Genomic DNA, 20,528 nt, shown 5'->3' with positions numbered 1-20,528 from the left:
GCTAAGGATGGTAGCCAAAAAAATAGCTTGATATTACTGCTTGATTATTCGTTCAGAACAGAGGCACTTGGGAACTTAATATTCTGCATTTTATTTGCTGATCCACTTTATTCACTTCTCCAATATCAATTCCACAGCAATCACAGTTGTAATGGAGTGAAATAGGATATCTTGCACTTAATACGAGGGTAGTCAGAAAAGTTCTCGGCCTAAAAACGAATTTATAATTTCAAATTTATTTTTATTTTTCAATATAATCTCCCTTAAGACTAATACATTTATTCCAGCGATGCCCCAGCGCCATTATCCGTCCCTGTAGTCATTCTCAGTGAGATCTGCAAAATACCTCTCTACAGCTGCAATCACATCTTGATTCGAAAAAAAAACGCTGAATAGCGAGGAAGAGTTCTAGTTTTGGAAAGAGATAGAAGTCAGAGGGAGCCAAATATGTGAATAGGCTAGATGTTCCAACAATTCATAGTGCAGATCCCTTAATATTTTCATTGCCAAAACACCTTTGTGGGCAGGTGATTGATGAAAGATGATTTTTTTTTCTTCTGCAAACCAGGTCTTTCTCATGAATTTTTTCATCTAATCTGATTAAAATATTGGAATAATATTCCCCGGTTATTGTTTTACCCTTTTCAAGATAATTAATAAGCAAAATGCCTTTAGCGTTCCAAAACACTGATGCCATGACCTTTCCTGCTGATGGAACCGACTTTGTCTTCTTTGGCGCTGAACAACCAGCTTCTGTCCACTGTTTGGATTCATTCTGGTGTCTAGTGAATCCAAGTCTCATCCATAGTAATAAATTGATGCACAAAATCAGTTTTATTCTTGTTAAAATGCTCCGAGCACTGTTCAGGGATTTTCGTGCAAGTGCATTTTTGATCTGCTGTGAGCAAGCACGGCACCCATCTTGCCCAAAGCTTCTTCATTTGCAATTCTTCATTCAAAATATATCCTATGCATTCTTTTTAAATGCCTATAGTCTCATCAATTTCACGCACTTTGACTTGCCGGTCATCCAATATCATATCATGCACTTGATCAATGATTTCTGGTGTTGCACTTTTTGAACGTCCTTCACATGGATCATCTTCAAGGCTGGTACGGCCATGTTTAAACTCGGCAGCCCATTTCTTAATTGTCGAAAACAAAGGAGAAGAGTGCCTATAAATTTTTATGAACTTTGAATGAATTTATTTTGTCATTAAACCTTCTTTTACAAAGAATTTTATAATTGCACGATACTCAGTTTTATCCATTTTAAGATATACAGATAACACTTTTGCTTTAGACAGCTGTATAAAACAAACTACTTGATAAAATGACTTGCAATTTCACACCGATGCTTATGACAGATGTACCAACTTAGAAAAAAAATCTTGCCAATAGTATTGCCATCTGTGGTCAAGGCTGAGAACTTTTCAGACCACCCTCGTAAGTGTTCACAAATTTAGGTTCAACTTTATGAAATGAATATATTTGAATACCATTACAGACTGGATGTACTATCTTTGTTGGCTAGATCTGGCTTCTTAATAAGTTAATAATTAAATAAATCCTTTGTCTTATTAGGTATTTCTTTTCAGCAGTAAAATATATATATAATGCAATGCCTAATATGGAAAGAGAAATACAAAAAAAAAAAAATACATTACAAGAGGCAATTGTCAATTAACTTACAAAAATATTGCCGACAATTGAAACCATTCTGGATGCCATAGTATTGTTGGGCATGATCGCATGTATGCCAAAGTTGGATAGCTGAAGAGTGACAATCAGAAAGATTATAGCTAATGTATTAAGACTGACTGGATTGATGATAATTTCTGTTGATTCTAGATGTTATGATAAACTGGAGAGAAAAAAATTGTGGAATCAACAGAAATTGTCCTCAATCTGGTCCATCTTAATACTAACCTTAGCTATAACCTGATTGTTGCTCTTCAGCTATACAATTTTGGCATACACAAGATCATGCTCAACTATATTATGGCATCAAGAATTTCTTCAAATATCAGCAGTATATCTGCAAGTTTATTTATAGCAGCCTCTTGTAATGTATTTTTTTCCATGTTATGCACTTGATGAAGTCTTCTAATAAGACAAAACTAGTTGTGCTCTCAAATAATAAATAGTATTGCAGTATATGCTTAAGCTGTTATATGGAGGACTTTGTAAAAATCAAAAGTAATGTGCAAATTTAGTTATTTAGTTTTTTGTTTTGTTTTTCTACACAGATAATTCGAACTTTAGATCCAAGTAAAAATAAACCTTATGGAGAAGAGATTATAATGCTAAAGAAGCAAATTTCAGAGAAAAATAAAGTTATTGCAGATCTTGAGGTATCTGAATTTAAGCACTCAAAACTTCGTGTTTCTTTTAATTAATTGATTTTTAATTATAAAAATTCCCGAGTACAGTTTTACACTTTTATACTTTTAGAGAGAGGCAGAAAAAGCTAGGGCACAGCAGGATGAAGAGGAAAAACTTATAAGTACAGCATTTTATAGTTTGGTTAGTGTAAAGGTTCATTTACTTTATGTACTTCTTTCTTTTGCATTGTTCTGAAATTAAAAGAACCTATAATTACTTGTTACCTTTTAGTACTAACAAAAGTCGTTTAACTTTTGTGGTGACTTTTTTTTTTTTACAAATTTTAATGAATTAAAATTTTTTTTTTTCCCCGTCTCAGCCCACAATTATGTTACATCCTAATATTTTTCAAGTTTACTGAAGTCACATAATCAAATTCATATACAGGTGAATTTCAGATTATTACTTTGAGATCATTCTTTTGTTTAGCATATTTATTTGTAGTAAGTGAGAAAAATGTACGAATAATTCTTGGATTATATCTTTGGCTCCTTTAACAAGTATATATATGGTACCTGTTACAGGCCAAATACATCATACGGACATTGTATATATAATTCTGGGATTCCTTAAACAGTGCCATAAAAATAAATTTTATCATAATCAATCAAAATGCCCCTGTGATTAGCCACCCTTGTGTGGTGAACAACCTGTTCACTTTTTACTATCTGGAGACCCATCAGTTAATTAGTAATATCACTAGCATGGATTTTGCCATTCTCATTCTACAGCAGACCTCACTAACCTTGTCCATCTTTGGATAGACAATGGAAAGATTTGGAGAATCTCGTGGTCAATCTTGATATTTCTGAGGCATTTGATTGAATCTGGCATCATGGCCCTCTTTATAAGCTATCATCTTATAGTCTCCCTCCTACTCTTTGTTAAGTGGATTGCTAGCTTCCTCTTTAGTCATTCATTGTGTTTTGTGGCAGATAGTTCTCTCTTGTCTAATTATTTTCATTAATTCCAGTACCCCGAGGCTCTGTGCTTTCACCTGCACACTTTCTCTCCTATACATCAATGATCTTTCACTAACATCCAGTCCAATTCATAGCTTTGCTGATGACAGTATATTATTCCTATTTGTCATTCACCAACTTTGGGAATGAAGAAAATTACTCAATCTTTCATCTATTTTCAAATGAGTGAAGATAATTTAGTAACCCTTAATGCTACCAGAACACAATCCTGCCTTATTTGCTGGAAGAAAGACTATGCCTAACTCTTCCTCACTTTTAATAACATTCTTCTCATCAGATCTATCATCTCCATAGCTTCTTCATTCTTCAAAAAAAAAAAAAAGCTTGGTATTATTTTTGTATAAACATTACTTCTATTCTGCTCAGCTCCTAACACTATAAATCCCACATCTGCCAAATCTTAGAATATTGTTTTTACATCTCTGGTTACACACCAGAAACCTTCCTCAGAATACTAAATTGTATCCAGAAGAGAGTTTCTTGCTTAATAGACGATCCTTCTCTCACTGATTCCCTCCATTCAATTTTCCATAGATACTCTGTTTCTGCATTGTTTTTTCTCTAGATATTCCCACGGACACTGTTCCATTGAACTTTCTATAACCATTCCTCCGCTTTCCTCATCATGCATGAAGACAGACAGCTACTTGTCAACCTCCATATACAGTTCATCTTCAAACTCACTGAACCAACTGCTCTTCCTTTATTCCACCTGTCCTTTTGGGATAGTCTCTCCCATTTATTTTTCTCCAATCAAGTATGATCTTCAGCTCTTCAAGAACACATTAAGAAATTCCTTTATTCTATAATCAAGGAATTTCTAAATATTGTACACACATGGCACTGCTCTGTTATAGGTCTTGAGACCTCTTGTGCATGAAAAAAAAATAATTATAATAATAACATACGGAGCCTGTGTAGCTCAGTGGATGTGGCGTTTACACACCACGGCGCTTGGCCACACGAAGGAAGACTTGGTTTCGAGTCTAGTCGGCGACTAGAGGAAATTTTTCTAAGCCTTTTTTCGACCGGTTCCTGAGTTAGTCGATCTCTGGCACGGGCAAGCGGGTTTTTCCTCCCGGAAACTCGGGTTTTTCGTCCTGTAAACTCAAGAAAATCGACCGTAGAACCCACATTATTTCAGACATTAAATATATTGTGTTAGGGTTAGGGACCACGAGATGGCGGCACATTTGAGCCATCTCTCTTCACTGCGCACCGCTTAATTAGTGATAGCCTTGGGCCATCTATCCCTGATTGGTACCAGTGGAGATTGAATTGCCCACTCAGTCTCCAAAAGTTAGATAGGGCTAAATGGCCTCACCTACTCCCCGTATACGGGAATAAAAAGGCGTTAGATAATTTTTTTTTTTTTTTAAATACTTCTAGTGTCATTGCTGTGGTTGCCTTTTCTCTAATTCCAGCATAATTCAAATGTAATCCTTTTATCTCTAAGGTGCTCCTGGTGGTCTGGTTGGCTGAATTGAAAGCATCCTTGCTCTCCAGCCTATAGGCTGTGAGTTGAACTCTACTATAGCATGAATGTTTGTTGATTGTCTTTAGATGGTAAATGATTTTCATTGCTCAGTATGAAATCACTACCCTGCTAATTTTGGAGGCCTTCAGTGGCTTGAAAAGTAATGCATTTAGTATTTCTAACATTTAGCTTATGCATGTACAATATGGGGATCAAACCTGCATTAAATGGATCATTTCATTTACATCTGTTTTTTTTTTCATTGGCAATTTTTGCTTAAGGCTTTGGTTTTGCTGATTTTGCATCCCATTCTGAGTTGAAAAATTAGTAAAACATGTGGTATGGTCATTTAAATGACCATACAACCTAAGATTAGATTTTTCTTGTACATTCTTGAATATTAATAATATCAGATGCCTCGAATTTTCATTTACTCATCCCTAAACTTAATTTTTCTCAGTCCCCCCCCCTCTCTCTCTCTCTCTCTCTCTCGCCTTCTGTCTAAAATTAAGTGTTTTATTTTTAATCTATTCCTTAGCTCTTCATAAAAATTGGCTTGAACACTGTAATGTTAGTTTGATGTTTTGACTGATTACTTTCTTCTTCCTCTATTTGATTTATTTATAGTCTGCAATTTATTTCTGCAACTATATTTCATAAAGTATCTTCATTTAGCTCAGATTCTTTCATTCACCAAATTAGGTCACCAAAAACCTTTCTTTTTTACTAGCTAAAAAGAATCAATTTTTTTAGCCACATTTGCCCTTTATTGTAAATGTTTTGAATATCTTTAATTTCATTTTGAATATCTGTAATTTCACAGTTTGCCTTCATAGGTTTCCATGGATAACATGGAAACCATGGAGATAAGTCCAGAATCTAGTTCATAATTTGATGCCAAATGTACCCATAACCAAGAAGTTAATTTCATTCATAAATGGTTCAAGAAGTAATTTATTCATATGACTATTTAAAACACTATCACATCAGAATGTTGCATTGAACAGAAATTACTTCAGGTTATTACCATTAAAGTCACTCCTCGGTTCCTTATATTGAAAATAATCACATGTTATTAAGGAATTTTTCTTGCATGTAGTAGATCTGTACTTTGAGAAGTTGATTTATGAATTCTGTTTTTTTGGGTGACTGGATTCAGGCCAGCTCAGCAAGTGAGGCAAAGAGATAGTTGCTGGAGGAAGCTATCCACTGGAATAGATAAACTGTTTCTCTGATCCCTGTGATACCATTTAGTTGGTAACATAAAGATATGCATTAATTCACATGGAGAGAACAAGCAAGAAATTGTGACAAGTTATTGATTGTGTTATTGTTGGTGATATCTTCATTAGCAGTTCAGAACAAAAGTATACAAGTGATGTTTCACATCACCTGTATATTTTTGGTTCAAGAAGTAATTTGAGCAGGATAAAAGCGTGGTTAGTAGGAGCATAAAGACTAGATTTGTCATTTGGAGAGTTGTGAATGAATGGAATGAGTTGTCAGAGTCAGTTAGTGCTTTGTCTGTTAAAGGGTTCAAAGACTATCCACACAATCTATCAAAGTATGATAGATTGTGTGGATAGTTTGGATCTCTCGCAGCAAGTCTTCAGACTCCATGGAGATGCCCATACAATAATAATTATATTTTTAGGTTGTATTTCGTAGTAATTAATATGCTGAGCTAGTTGAAGAATGAAGCAACAATTTATACTTTGCTCGAGTGAATTTCCTTTATTCATTAGTCAGTACTATGCTTTTGCTTTCACTGATGAAAAGTTTATCTTGTGTTTAAAGTTAATACATCCCAGAGGCCTCCGGAAACAATTTTTTTTTTTTTTAAATCTATGAATAGAATATGGATAGGATTGTATTCCCATTTCTTCTCTAAAATTTCTCTTAACAAAATGATCTGGTTACCTTTTGGACTAGGCCTGTTTCTTAGAAATAATATTAACCAATACTTTAGCCAGTTGTAAGATTCTTTTTATGTGATATTAAATAAAATTTTGTGGTATGTGTCAGAAGATTTATATATTGGTATGATGAGCGATTCTTTGTGCTCTGAGGATATTTTTTCATTTTCCCTTAATAAACATCAGTGAATGTATATCTACAGTTAATTAATAACCTCATATTTAATGTTTGGCTACTATTCATCAATTCCTAGTGCTTTGTTTCTGGTTTGCCTTTTAATTTTTTCTGCTTCATTTAGTGATGATTTAAGTAAATCTAGATGACAGGTGTGATAGGATATTATTTCAGAGGTCTGCAGGTTAATCACTGAGTTTGTTATTTCATCTCTCTCAGATACTATTTTCCATTACTATTGTTGACTGTCTTTATTTTTGTACTGTTTATTTTTATTATCTTTTTTATTTCATTGGTTTCCTTGCACATTTTGTACTCTGTACATTTGAATTACATGAATATCAGATGGTTTAAGCAGTTATTTCAATGTCCTTCATTTTCTTTAATGTTGATTCACATTCTTAGATCAAGCATTTAATTCCCTGTCCTTTATTCTGGATTCCAATGGCTCTTATGCTATCGCTCATATGATTCCCAAGGTTTTTAATATTTTCAGTGTCTTTCTTTGTTTATCTTTCAGTTTTTAATTTAATCTCATACTTTCCTTTATCCTCTGTTAATATTGTATCTGAGCTGATATTGATACATTTTTAATGAAAAGATATTTACTACTTATCTTGACCCTCAGGTCAGCTCCACTGTCACACTCATGCCCTCCGTAATATTCTTGCTGCAGTTTCATTGTCTTTTATTAATATTTCTTTTGTATATCGGGTGATTTCCATGCCTTGATAGTATATTTGTTCTCATAAAGCTTGAAATATCTCATATAGTGAGTTTGAATTTTAAAATTAAAGAAAGCTGTTATAGAAACAACTGGACATAACAAAAATTCTTCTGAATAAGATTACATATTTAAGAGACAAGAAACGTAAGTTATGTGTAATGCGATTTCACTAAAAATCTTTCTGGACTGAGTATTAACATTGAGTTTTCTATGATTGTATACACATACATTTGCCACTACTGTAGATTTTTTTTTTTCAGTGTACTTTTATAAGTATATTTTGAAATAATAAAGAATGTTAATTTTTCCAAAAAAAAAAAGTGCATCCTTATATTAGATGCATGTGATAACTTGTGCATCTAATATGTTTATTTGTTATTAGCCTGTTAATAATTATTAACCAGCTAGTGTTTTGATGTTTAGTAACATTGTACATTATTTGGTTATTAAGTCAAAGTAGTAGAATTTTCTTCACATTATTTTGTAATATAGTTTTTTTGTTGATCTCTGTTTGTTACTTAAAAAATAATGAATTCCTCCACACACACACACCAGTCCCAAAAGTGATTGCAATCTTGATGGGTATGAATGTAGGACTGTTCTACAAAAATGTGATTGCTTATTTGGAAGCCTGACATAGCATTATTTACATTTGGTCTTCAGAGTAATAGAGATATTCAAATATGGTGGTAGTAAAGTACTACAAGTCCTGACAATGATATTCAACAAAGTGATTGCAGGTGAGGATATGAGCAGAAGTTGTCATATATATATCCTCATTCATAGGAAGTGCAATAAGAAAGACTGCAAAAATTATAGAGGAATAAGTGTCTTGTTTGATTAGCAGGATATTTAGTCAAATCATGAGGGATAGAATTAAACTTAAGACATTCTAATAATATTCGAGGAACAAACTGATTTCAAAGCAGAAAGATCATGTGTGGATAATATATTTTCTTTATGACAAATATCCCCAAAAAAATGGTTGCTAAGAATAACAAGCTCCATTTAATTTTTGTAGATCTGGAGAAAACTTATGATACTGTCCCAAGGAAGACAATGTGGCAGGTATTGAAGAGAGCAGGAATAGATGAAGGAACAGTAGAAATGGTGCAGAGGATAGGATTCACACAGGGATGTTGTATGTCACTAATGCTGTCCAAGATCTACTTGGATGTGACCTTGGAAGATTGGAATAGACAATGCCGTGGAATGGTGTGTCCATAGGAAACAAGTCCTATTCCGAACTTCTTTTCACTAATGATCAAGGGAATTTTAACACAGGACAAGGAAGATGTAGAATACAAGATGAGAAAATTGTTTCATATGCATAAACATTGAGGCCTAGAAGTTAATTTGTTAAAAACACAGTTTACCTAGTAGTTGAAGGTGATAATGCAAAAGATCTTGAGTTAGAGGTGGGAATAATAAAATCAGTGGATGCCTACAGCATCCCTGATTTTATTATTTGAGTCCCATCCTCTGCACCTTTCTACTGTTATTTCATCTATTCCTGCTCTCTTCAACACCTGCCACATTTTCTTCCTTGTGACAGTATCATCTTGGTCATAGCTGATGTTTCTTTCAAACTTGACATTACAGAAAAGAAAAAGGTTTACATTGCAATTTTTTTTGCAATTTTGGATGCATGCTATTTGTGCCAAAATAGTGAATCAGTGCTCAAATTCCTAAGCAACTTCAGCCAGCCATTTTTCTGTCCCTTGTGCCTTCCCACCATTAAGCAATTCCTAAACCAAGCTATCGCATGAATAGCCTGGAACAATCATGCCTTATCATGCTTGACAAAACTTTCTGGAAAATTGACACAATCAAAAAAAAAACTAAGCAATCCATGAATTACTTAGTTGTTTTTTTTTTAATCTAAGCAATCAATGAATTGCTTAGATTTCAAAGCTAACATGCCTACCACACAATGCCAGCAAGCTTCACAATCACATTATTTCATTACAGTTCAGGACATAATCGAGCAGAAAATAAAAAATACAATGCCATCATTCTAAATTTCCATTCAGAAACTGACACAACGCTAAATGATGACATTTGCAGGTTCACTAAACAGTACAACTTTGGAAAATTGTCAGGTGTCACTGCTTCAGGTCCACGATTACACAGAAAGACCAAATAAATTTCCCACACTTAATAAAAGTGATCTGTAATACCCTGACATGCAGGTCAGTGTTCATATCGGCTGTGAAAAGCAAGTTGGAAAGCACCAGCCCTGCATCATGTGTACAAGCCTGCCAGATCTGATCTATGCACAATGCAAAAAAAAACAGCAACAATTACAAAAATAACTGGAGGAAAAACATTAGAGTGAATATGACATGGACAATCAAACTCTGTAAATAATCGGTATGGAAACCTGATCCCAAATGCTGCACAGGGAGCATGTCTGACTCATGTGGTCAAAAGCAAACTTCACAGAATCTTCCAGATCCATTCCACAAATATATGCAGTTTCATATATTAATATGAAATGTTCTTCATATTCTAATATGAAAAGTGAACTTCATCTACTCTTCCTGACAGAAACTCAAATCTCAAACACTGCTAATCTGTGCTTTCCCAACTACACACTCGTTAACTCCTCTTCCTTCAGAGGTGGGATCTGCATATATGTTTGCTCCAATATACCATCCCAGAGAGTATCCATCCTGAGATCTCCCAATTTTTGACCTCCTTTGGCTAAAGTTCATCTACTTCATTCTACCAAATTTGTATGCTGTATCTACCACTCTCCTCATGCTAACACCATTCTGAACTCTTCATTCACCTTTCCTTAAACATTGATTTTCTTCAGTCCAACTCTCCAGACAGTGAAAATCATCTTTCTCAGAGACTTCAGTGTCCACAACACTAGCTAGAGCTGGTTGCCCTCTTCCAATTGCACAGATCAACAAGTAGAGGCTGAGACTTTTGCAATTACAAATTATCCACATGCCCTCCAGAGTACCAGGCAATCCTAACCGCTCCATAAGCACCTTGGATCTCTTCCTCATCAGTGACCCACTTTTGCAACACAGGCATTCGGTTTCTGCAGTCTGCATCTTATATAAATACTTCTATGGCTGCTGTTCATCAGAATTGCATCAATAATTCTCTCACCATCTTGCAAGTCAGCCCAAATGCATGCAGCATCTAATCAACAGTTTAACTCCAAATCCACAGAACAAATTTCTCCTCTTCTTCATTTATCCCTTTCACTGCTGCCCTCTGGAACAGTCCTTCACCACATGAGTTTCCCAAGGAATACAACCCACAGCTTTTCAAGTCAAACATGAATAAGTTCCTTATTGCCCATCCATAGTACTAACATACCATAATAAGTTGATCAACCTCTCGTGGATGGGTTCCCCATTAAAGGGGGGGGGGGATCTTGGCTCCATGATGGATAAGTCTGGCTAGGGTGTAGTGGATATAGCATTTCAAATGGGACAAGCATGACAGCTGTTAGAACAATGACTGGAGTCAGCAGATCTCAAGGTTGTATCATGTGATTATAGAGAGTATAGTGACCTATGGATGTGAGTGTTGGACACTCACTAACAGCCAAGAGGAGACAAGAAGTTGTGGAAATGGATTGCTTTAGATGAAGTATGAGAGCTACCCATATGGATTGTCTGAGAAATGCATATATTTAAACAGAGATCAAAATTCAACAGCCTATTACAGAGAGGATGGAGACGTGTTTTGAAATGGTATGGACACATCCAGAGAATGTTGATTGACCATTATGAATTATAAACTGGTCACCCCCTGCAAGGAGAAAAAAGGAAGTCCAAGAGCTACATGGAAATGGACCATTGTGTCCCTTTCCATGTAGCTGGAGGAATCATACGGAATTAAATCAGAGAACAAGCAGCTGCTGACAAGTGAAGAAGTTTCCAAAGCAGGGTTTTCTATATATCTTATCCTTGGTCCATCCACGATTCCATTGATTTATATGTTGATGTTGTCCATAATTTAGCCTGTACAGGCCATGAACCTCATATGTCTTTAGAGAAAAAAAAAGTAGAATGAATATATAGCAACAGTTTTGAAATAGTTTGCAGTATTCTCTCTCTCTCTAATAAATGAATTCTTATGTTATTGTTCCACCCATGATTTATACATATGCCTATTATATCACATATTAGTGTATGTGATATAACCAGTATATCAGACTTCTCACTTGAAATAAGAATTCCATTTTTCCTAGTGTTTTTATGCAATTTTTGATTGTATGAGTGCTATTTCATTATTTTTACCATATATCTGCTAGTGCAGATCAATCACTATATTTTCACAAAATTAGTTTGATTGTTGTGCTTAAAATTATGTCTGTTGATATGGCTTAGTTGCTGCTGCTGTTCTAAATCAACTACATTCCACAAGAAAGAGCAGTTTCTGCTAGATATGCTGATTTACAGCAGTCACTATTAATGCAAAATCACACCTGTATTAAAATTTAAACTACTCTCAGAATTGATTTTGTTATATATGTTTTGAGGGATGAAAAACCCAAGTTTCCTGTTGAAAAAACCCTCTACCTCTGCATGAGACCGGCTAACTCACCTTTAGTCAAAAGACCAGATAAAGGTTTCTCACGTCATAGACTGGAATTGAATTCAGGTATAAATATATAAAACTTTAAATATTTTATTTATTTATTATTATTACTTTAACTTTTACTCATTTAAAGATATATATATACTGTAATGTAATATAATGCAACAAATATATATATATATATATATATATATATATGAGTATCAGCCCCATGAACAGAATGAAAATTTGGTGCTATCCATGATCAGTTATTAATATCAGAATTTGCTTGCAGTCAGGATGTGTTAAAATGCTCTCCCTGTTGAATTATAAATGTACTCTGACATTATTTATTATTTTGGATTTATGGCCAAAGCAACTCAGGCTATGATTTTGTTTATTAATTGTGTATGTTTTAATTGCCTGTTGTGTGGGATGAAAAACCTGAATTTGGGGAAGGAAAAATCCTGCCACCTCTATATAAAACTGGCTAACTGACCTTCAGTTGAAAAGTCCTGATAAAGGCTCTTCTCATCCTAGACTGGATTCTTACTTTGGTGTGAGTGCACTAGTTGCATTAATGCATTCCATGCACAACCAAATTTAAAACTACTTTAAAAGTAATATTTTTAAATTTGGATAAGTATATATAACAGCAATGGTTCTGTTATAGCAGATAGCAACACCTGGATTAAATTTTAACTGAGATGTGAGGAGTGAAAGTGAATTAGCCTGTCTCCAATGGAAGTTGTAGCACTTTCTTCCCAGTTTTGTCTTTTTGTCAAACAGGCAGTCAACATACATTGAAAAATAAAGTAGACCATAAGATTAGCTTCCTCATTTCTTAAACTTATAAGAAGCCATATTATTTGCCCATACAAGCCATGAGCTTTATACATTATCAGAAAGGAAAGGTAGAATTAATATATAGCAATAGTTTGTTGCAATATTCTCTCTCTTGCTAATAAATGAAATGTTATGTTATTATTGTAAAATACATCAATTAAAATTAAATTTAGGGCGCACAACTTCAAAGGAAAGCAGCAGAAGAAAGGCTAACTCAGAATATTAGTGGCCAAACCTTTTTATCTCGTCAGAGGCAAGCAACATCCCGACGTTTCAATGTCACAGGAGTCATGGCTCGGTGAGTATCTTTTAGAATAGAAATGCACGTTAATTATTGTATGGGAGTGTTTTATTATTCTAATGGAACTGTGTGGTATTTTCTTTTTTTTTTTTTAAGCTGTACTTGTAAATCTATTAATTTGAATGTGTTTCAGTGTTCTAATATGTTTATATATATATATTTTAGGAAATAGGAAAATAGCTTGAATTGTTAGCAGATTTTAGTACAAGAAATAGTTGTTCAGTTCTACAACATAATTAAGCTTTTCTAATTTAATATAAAGGTTAAAATACACAGAAAAGATATTCGTCATTTCTGACATTACCTACTCGAACATATACTCATTTTACCTATTAGGGCTCAGTTATTTTAGATATTTGAATATGAAAACATTATTATTAGGCAAGATTCAGTAAGAATACAATAGCTACAATTGCTTTTTTACTTTTCAATTTCTTAACATACCATTCTATGAATAGACTCCAAGAATTTGTAAATCCAATTGAGTTAACCGAAAGTTTGTAATGACAAGCTTCATTTCTTGGCAGTTTAGTATACTTTCTCTTTTTTTTTCCAGAAAATCATAATACAAATCATAAAGGTACTCATTGTAACACACACACACATACATATATATATATGTTCATATTTTTTACTGATTGAATTCCGAGAATTAGACAAAAAAAAGTCAGTAAAAAAAAATATGAACGTATCTTCGTACCAAGTAAATACAATGGATAATCATATATATATATTAACAGTAATGATAGGACAATGGAAATTTCATTAGACTCTGCAGAAATATGAATCCGTTCACTTAGTTAATCAGTTAGGATTTTGCACTTTTCCCCACGTCTTTTTTTTTTAACATAAATCTCATTCATGAAAGATTAAAACTTATAATACAGTCAGTACCATAGGTTCACTGAGGATTAGATACACTGGGAACACCACTTTTCTCTAGACCAAACAGTTATTTTGCTTAATAAGGGTTTGAGGTGACAAAATAGTAGTGCCAAATTGAGTATTGAATCTCATCTACTGCCTAGTTTTTACAAATATAATAAATTTCCATGACTTAGAATTACTAATGAGATGTGTAAATTCATGTTTCATCAGTGGATCCACTAACTCCAAACCCCTCCATGTAGGGTGCCTGTTCTTGGTGGAGAAAAATTCCCTGTGATGGTGATCCCTTTTCATTTTTTCTCTTTTTCTGTACTTTTCTTTCTGTCTTCTTCTCTCTACTTCTGAGTCTTTTTTTGCTTTCCTGTTCTCCAGACCACCATTACCTGGATCCATTGCTCTGCTGTTGCTCTGTTTGTAATGTGGTGCAACCCATTAATATCCAAAAAAGTGGATCTTGTGCTGTTTTGCAAGAGAGAGATAGTCCTGAATGGTCCAGTCAGTATCATTGAACAAAGTGAACTTGCCTTCAAACGTAGGTGATATTGGTAGTAATTCTTTTCCCCATGGGACAGGGATCAAGGTATAACATCCAGGGTAACCCTGGCATTCTGTGTTAGAGTGCATTTATTGCTTGCTGGATAGTGGACATCCGTATTTGTGGCTATGGTGGGTAGGAATCTCTAGTACTGAAACAAACTGCCATTAAGCATGAATCTTTCATCCTCAAATTTTTCATTTTCCTCAAGACCCCAACCAAAATCAGAACTTAGATACATCATATGATAGCAGAAATAAACAGAAAATGCCTGACACACATAAATATACCATTATTTCTCATCATCCATCTAACAGATGAACATCCAATAGGAAAAATGTCACTCTTATTAATTGGATATCCAGTCAACTAGAGAAGGTTATACTGATATATGAAAACTGAATAATAATGAGAATTGTAGAAAGAATAGATCCCTGTAATATTCCATCATTGTTTTTAAATTTTCAGGATAAAAATTCACGTAATGTGCAACCAGAGAGAGAAAGCAGCCCAATTGCAGAATTCTAAGACAGATATAAAATAGAAGCTTACTTAATTAGGCTTTGTGCCAAAACTGATTAAATGCCTTAAAGATATAAAGAATAACCACTTCTGAATTTCTTGAAGTTTTTTTTAATGGTATTTGTTCAAAAATGGATGACATAAGCAAGATTTGTTGATTGGCATCAGAATCCATGCAAGTGATTGGTTATAATGAGATGTTTCTAGGTAGAGTGTCAGAAACTACATTCATGGATTTCTCCAGTAGTTAAAAAGTTGGATGATAACTTCATAATAAAGATTTATCTCCTTTCTTAGGAATAGGTTTAATATGGACAAGTTGCTTTAGCAGTAATCCGAATCAACTATTTAGGGAAATTATTTGTACATACAATTAAGAATTTCAAATCTGCATTCTGATATATGCCCTCAAAGGATGTACAGAATACTGCTATGACATGATGATACTACATGAATAAGTTTGATATTATTACAAATTGCAATCAACAATGGGGTACTTAAGAGTCGAATGCGGAGAACCAACCAGGGCTTCTGACCAAATGTCCAATCCTCACCTTCTCGTGGTGCACCCTATTAGGTATCTACCTGGATACTTAATGAACAAGGATGAGCTGGCAATTTGGGATTTAGCCGACCAAATTGTACTCTTATTGGTTAAACCAAAATAAAAATGATGGTACAGCATGACAAAATTTCATGCCGGCTGGGGCGTCGCCTGGTTAAACAAGGTTCCCGTTGTTTTCGCCAGGGCGAACAGCAAAAAGTCAGCTACTGGAACAAATCAGAAAACACACCCCAACTCAACATCGCCAGAGTTAAAGATCGGTACTATCAACATAAGAAGCCTGAATGGCAAAGAAATGGAGCTAGTTGAGGAATTGTATAAGTACCAGATCAACATAATAGGGAAGACTGAAACAAAAAAGGCAAAAACTGGTGAGATCTTTTTGAGCAATAAATACAAAATGTTACACTCAAGCAATGACAATCAAGGAAAAGAAGGAGTAGCCATAGTAATCAACACAAAATACGAGGCTAATCTTCTTGAATGGCAGGCAATCTCAAGTAGAGTAATGTGGGCAAATATGAGAATGGGGAACTGGACAATGAGACTTATTTGTGCCTATGGTCCCACAGAAGGTTCTACTAAGGTAGAAGTGGAGGAATTTTTTCAGGCTTTAGAAAAAACAACTGACACAATCAAAAAAGAAAAGTTGGTCCTTGTTGGGGATCTAAATAGCAGAGTGGGAAGTGATTGTCAGACATGCAAAAATATTTTGGGAAAATTTGGAGAAAAGAGCAAAGCTAATAATAATGGCAAATATCTATTGGATTTCTGCTCAGGACATGGACTGGTTATTACTAACACCATGTTCCAACATAAAAATGTGCACAAATTAAGAGAGAAGAGGCAAGGAATAAGAAAAGTCTCATTGACCATGTTATTGTTGATAGTGATGTTTTCTCCCTGGTGCAGGACACCAGAGTGTACAGAGGATTTGAAATTGGAAGTGATCACTATTTAGTATTGAGCAGGATAAAATTGAAATTCATATTGAAAAGAATAACATGTAAGAAAGTTTTGAAGCGAATAAAAGTTGAGCAGCTCTCAGATGTGAACTGTAGACTAAAATACACAAAGATTATTTAAGAAAAAATGAAAGAGTTCGAGAACAGGAACCAAACCTTGGAGATTCAGTGGCAAGCCTTGAAGAACCCTGATTGATTCAGCTAGAGAGGCATGTGGTGAAGTTGTCTGCAAGGATAGAAAAATTAGAACTCCATGGTGGACACAGGAAGTTAAAGAGGCAGTGAAGGAAAAGAAGAAAGCATATCAAAAGTTCCTGGCAAATAAGTCGGCTTGTGCTCTTAGAGAATACAAAAACAAATGTAAGAACGCTAAACAATGTGTAAAACTAGCTAAACAAAAGTCATGAGAGGACTTTGGCAGGAACATAGAAAATAAATATCAAGAAGGTTGCAAAATATTCTGGAGGTTGTTGGTAAATGAAACAAGCAGTAATGACAGCACAGTGGTAAAAAACACCGACCAGGCATGCAGTCAGGAATACATACTTGAAGTAGAAATAGCCATCAAAGGCTTGAAATGTGGAAAGGCAGCAGGAGTAGATGATATTCGACCAGAAATGCTGAAGTATGGTGGTATAAAAGTCTTACAGTGGCTGCACTACATAGTTCAGAATGCCTGGACAGATGGACGAATTCCTGATGATTGGAGTAGAGCTATAAAAAGGGAAATAAAACTGAATGTGAGAATTACAAAGGTATTTCCCTACTGAGTGTTCCGGGCAAGATTTATGCCAATATAGTTGAGAAGAATTGTGGAAGAAAAGCTTGGTGAAGAACAAGCTGGATTCAGGCCAAATAGAGGCTGCCAGGATCAGATCTTCACTTTACGACAAATAGTTGAGAAAGCATGGGAATATATAACAAAGATCTGTATTTAAGTTTTGTAGATCTGGAAACGGCATACGACAAGGTGGCAAGAGAAAAGCTATTCAATATACTACAGTTATGTGGTGTCAATGGGACATTATATCAAGCAATACTTAGTCTTTATTTGAGTTGTAAGCCAGCAGTTAGAATTGAAGTACAGGAAGATGGTTTAATATTAAATCTGGTGTGAGACAAGGATGTACATTATCCCCTCTGTTATTCATTATCTATATGGATCACATTATGAAGGAAAGTGGTATTAAACATGATATCAAAATTGGAGATGTTAATGTCAGCTCTTTGCTTTATGCGGAAGATGTTATACTTCTAAATAAATCCGCTACAAGTCTGCAAGATTCACTGACTAAATTAAATAACTGTTGTAATAGATATGGTATGAAGGTCAGTAATAAAAAGACAAAGACAATGAAAATAGGCAGAATCATTGAAAATGTCAACTATGTTGTGAATGGAGAACCGATGGAACAAGTAAAACATTTCAGCTACTTAGGCACGATTTTTAGTGAAGATGGTAAATTAAATATAGAAATAGACAACAGAATTAAAAAAGCCGGTATGGTAGGAAGTCATTTGAATAAATTCATATGGAATAAGAGAAATTAGTCAGAACACTAAATTAGCTGTTTACAAGACAGTGTTCAAACCAGTTTTAACTTATGGATCTGAGAGCTAGGTCAGAAGTAAAACACTTGATCAAAGACTAGAGACTGCAGATGTGAGAGTCCTGAGAAAAATTAGAGTGAACAGATGGCATCAATGGCAATATCATATTAAAAACAAGGATATTAGGAAAGAACTTGAACTTGTCAGCATCCAGGAATGCTTTAGCAGAGCTAATCTCAGGTGGTATGATCACTTAAACAGAATGGGCGAGGAAAGATTAGCAAAACAAGTGTTTTCTGCCAGGTTGGCAGGAAAACGACCAGAGGAAGACCAAGATATATGTGGATTGATACAGTACAAAGTGCTTTAGACAATAGAAATATGAGATCTGATAATGTTGGAGTTTTGACAAGTAACAAACTGATTTGGAGGAAAATTGTAGATAGGAAGTTAGTAATGATGTAAATTTTTCGTGTATTACTATCATATCCTGTACACCCCTTGAGGGTTCATGGCAGGAATTTGATGATGATGCAATCAACAATTTTCTCCAGATTAGTCTATTATTTGCGATAACTCCAGTATTGATAGATCTTGTATATCAGACTTCTAAAGCACTTCTTAACTGCATCAATCCACCTAGATCTTCATATGTGTCTTTTTCCAGACATCAGGACATTGAACATCCATTTTGCTTACCTTTCCTCTCTCTTTCTACTTAAGTTATAGTACCACCTTAGATTAAGCTCTATTCACACATTCTTTGGTGGTAGCAATTTCAAGTTTTTAACTAATATAATATATTTATTTTTCATATGATTCTGCTACTGATGCCACCTGTTCACTCCATTGCTTTTTCTAAGAACTCTGAGATCCATAAATTAAATTAAAATTCACTTGAATATTGTATATTGTGCTAGTTCAGCATTTTGACTTTTTTTTTTCCTGTATAAATTTATTCAGTTGGCTCTGCACCATGCCACTTTTGCTTATTATATTATCTGTTTCCATATTTAATTTGCCATCCTTGCTAATAATTGTGCCTAAATAGTTAAATATTTGACTTGTATTAAGAATGCAGTTTTCTTTATTCCTGTTTTTCATAGCATATCTTATTGCTGATTCAGTTTAAGAAATCCCTTGTAGTGGATTTATTTAAGAATATGACATCTGCATAAAGAGCTGAGCTTGAACATCTATGATTTTGATATAGTATGCTCACTATAGTAGATGTGCTATAGCAAAATTGTTCACTGCAGCAACCGACCACTATCAAAAATTATTCCTGTAGTCCCTGTGAATATATAGTGAGAGGTTTAATGCCATTTTGCTTCATGATATGATCCATATATATGCGAATAAGAGTAAAGATAGTGTGCATCCTTCTCTTACACCTGATTTTATTAAATCTATATAAGGGTTATTTGAAAAGTTTGGTAAAAAAATAAGTTAAACACATTTCTTTTTTGGAAAAAATCATTTATTTCTCAACATAGTCTCTATCGAGGTCTACACATTTGGTTCACTAAGTTTCCAATTTTTTCATCCCATCTAAAAAGTAGAATTTGTCAAATTGTGCAAAATAGTCATTGACAGCTTTGATGACATCCTCGTTCAAAGAAATTTTTTTCCCACCAAGCCAAATTTTAAGTTTGGGAACAAGAAGTTACACGAGGTCGAGTCTGGAGAATATGGTGGATGTGGAACCAATTCGATCCTCAATTCGTGCAATAGCCAATTTGTGGGACAGTGCATTGTCTTGATAAAAGAGTACTTTTTTGTGTGTCAATCTTGGCCGTTTTTTTTTTTTCAGTTCTTCTTTTAAACGGTCCAACAATGATGCATAACAGACTCCTGTTATTGTCTCACCCTTTTCCAAATAGTCTATCATAATAATTCCTTGGGAATCCCAAAAAACAGTGGCCATTACCTTCCCAGCTGACAAAACGGTCTTTGCTTTTTTCGGTGCTCTTTCACTGGGCATTGTCCACTGTTTTGACTGCTGCTTGGACTCAGGTGTGTAGTGGTGGATCCAAGTTTCATCTACAGTCATGAATCGACACAAAAAATCCTGCAAATTGTGATTAAACATCACCAAACACTGTATTAAAATGTTTTTTCACATGCATTTTTGATCGACAATC

At 34.5% G+C, this 20,528-nt stretch overlaps 1 protein-coding gene across 5 annotated transcripts in view; it reads left to right on the top strand.

Moving 5' to 3' along the window:
- LOC150095558 (protein Hook homolog 3-like) overlaps nt 1-20,528 on the top strand; it is a 236,182-nt gene that overhangs the window by 177,580 nt on the left and 38,074 nt on the right. For 3 of the 5 annotated variants that reach the window (XM_090409833.1, XM_090409836.1, XM_090409834.1), the window contains 3 exons: nt 2,250-2,354; nt 2,455-2,526; nt 13,231-13,355. In XM_090409833.1, the coding sequence (XP_090265959.1) occupies nt 2,250-2,354; nt 2,455-2,526; nt 13,231-13,355 (302 nt within the window). The remainder of the gene's footprint in view (nt 1-2,249; nt 2,355-2,454; nt 2,527-13,230; nt 13,356-20,528) is intronic. The other 2 variants (XR_016550036.1, XR_016550035.1) reach the window with 1 other exon arrangement.

Source organism: Typopeltis vanoorti, chromosome 20, assembly GCF_054136105.1.
Source record: "Typopeltis vanoorti isolate ZY-2024b chromosome 20, IOZ_Tvanoo_1.0, whole genome shotgun sequence".
NCBI classification, from domain to species: domain Eukaryota; kingdom Metazoa; phylum Arthropoda; class Arachnida; order Uropygi; family Thelyphonidae; genus Typopeltis; species Typopeltis vanoorti.
Note: the sequence above shows the minus strand (reverse complement) of the source record. Positions and strands in the feature narration are given on the sequence as shown.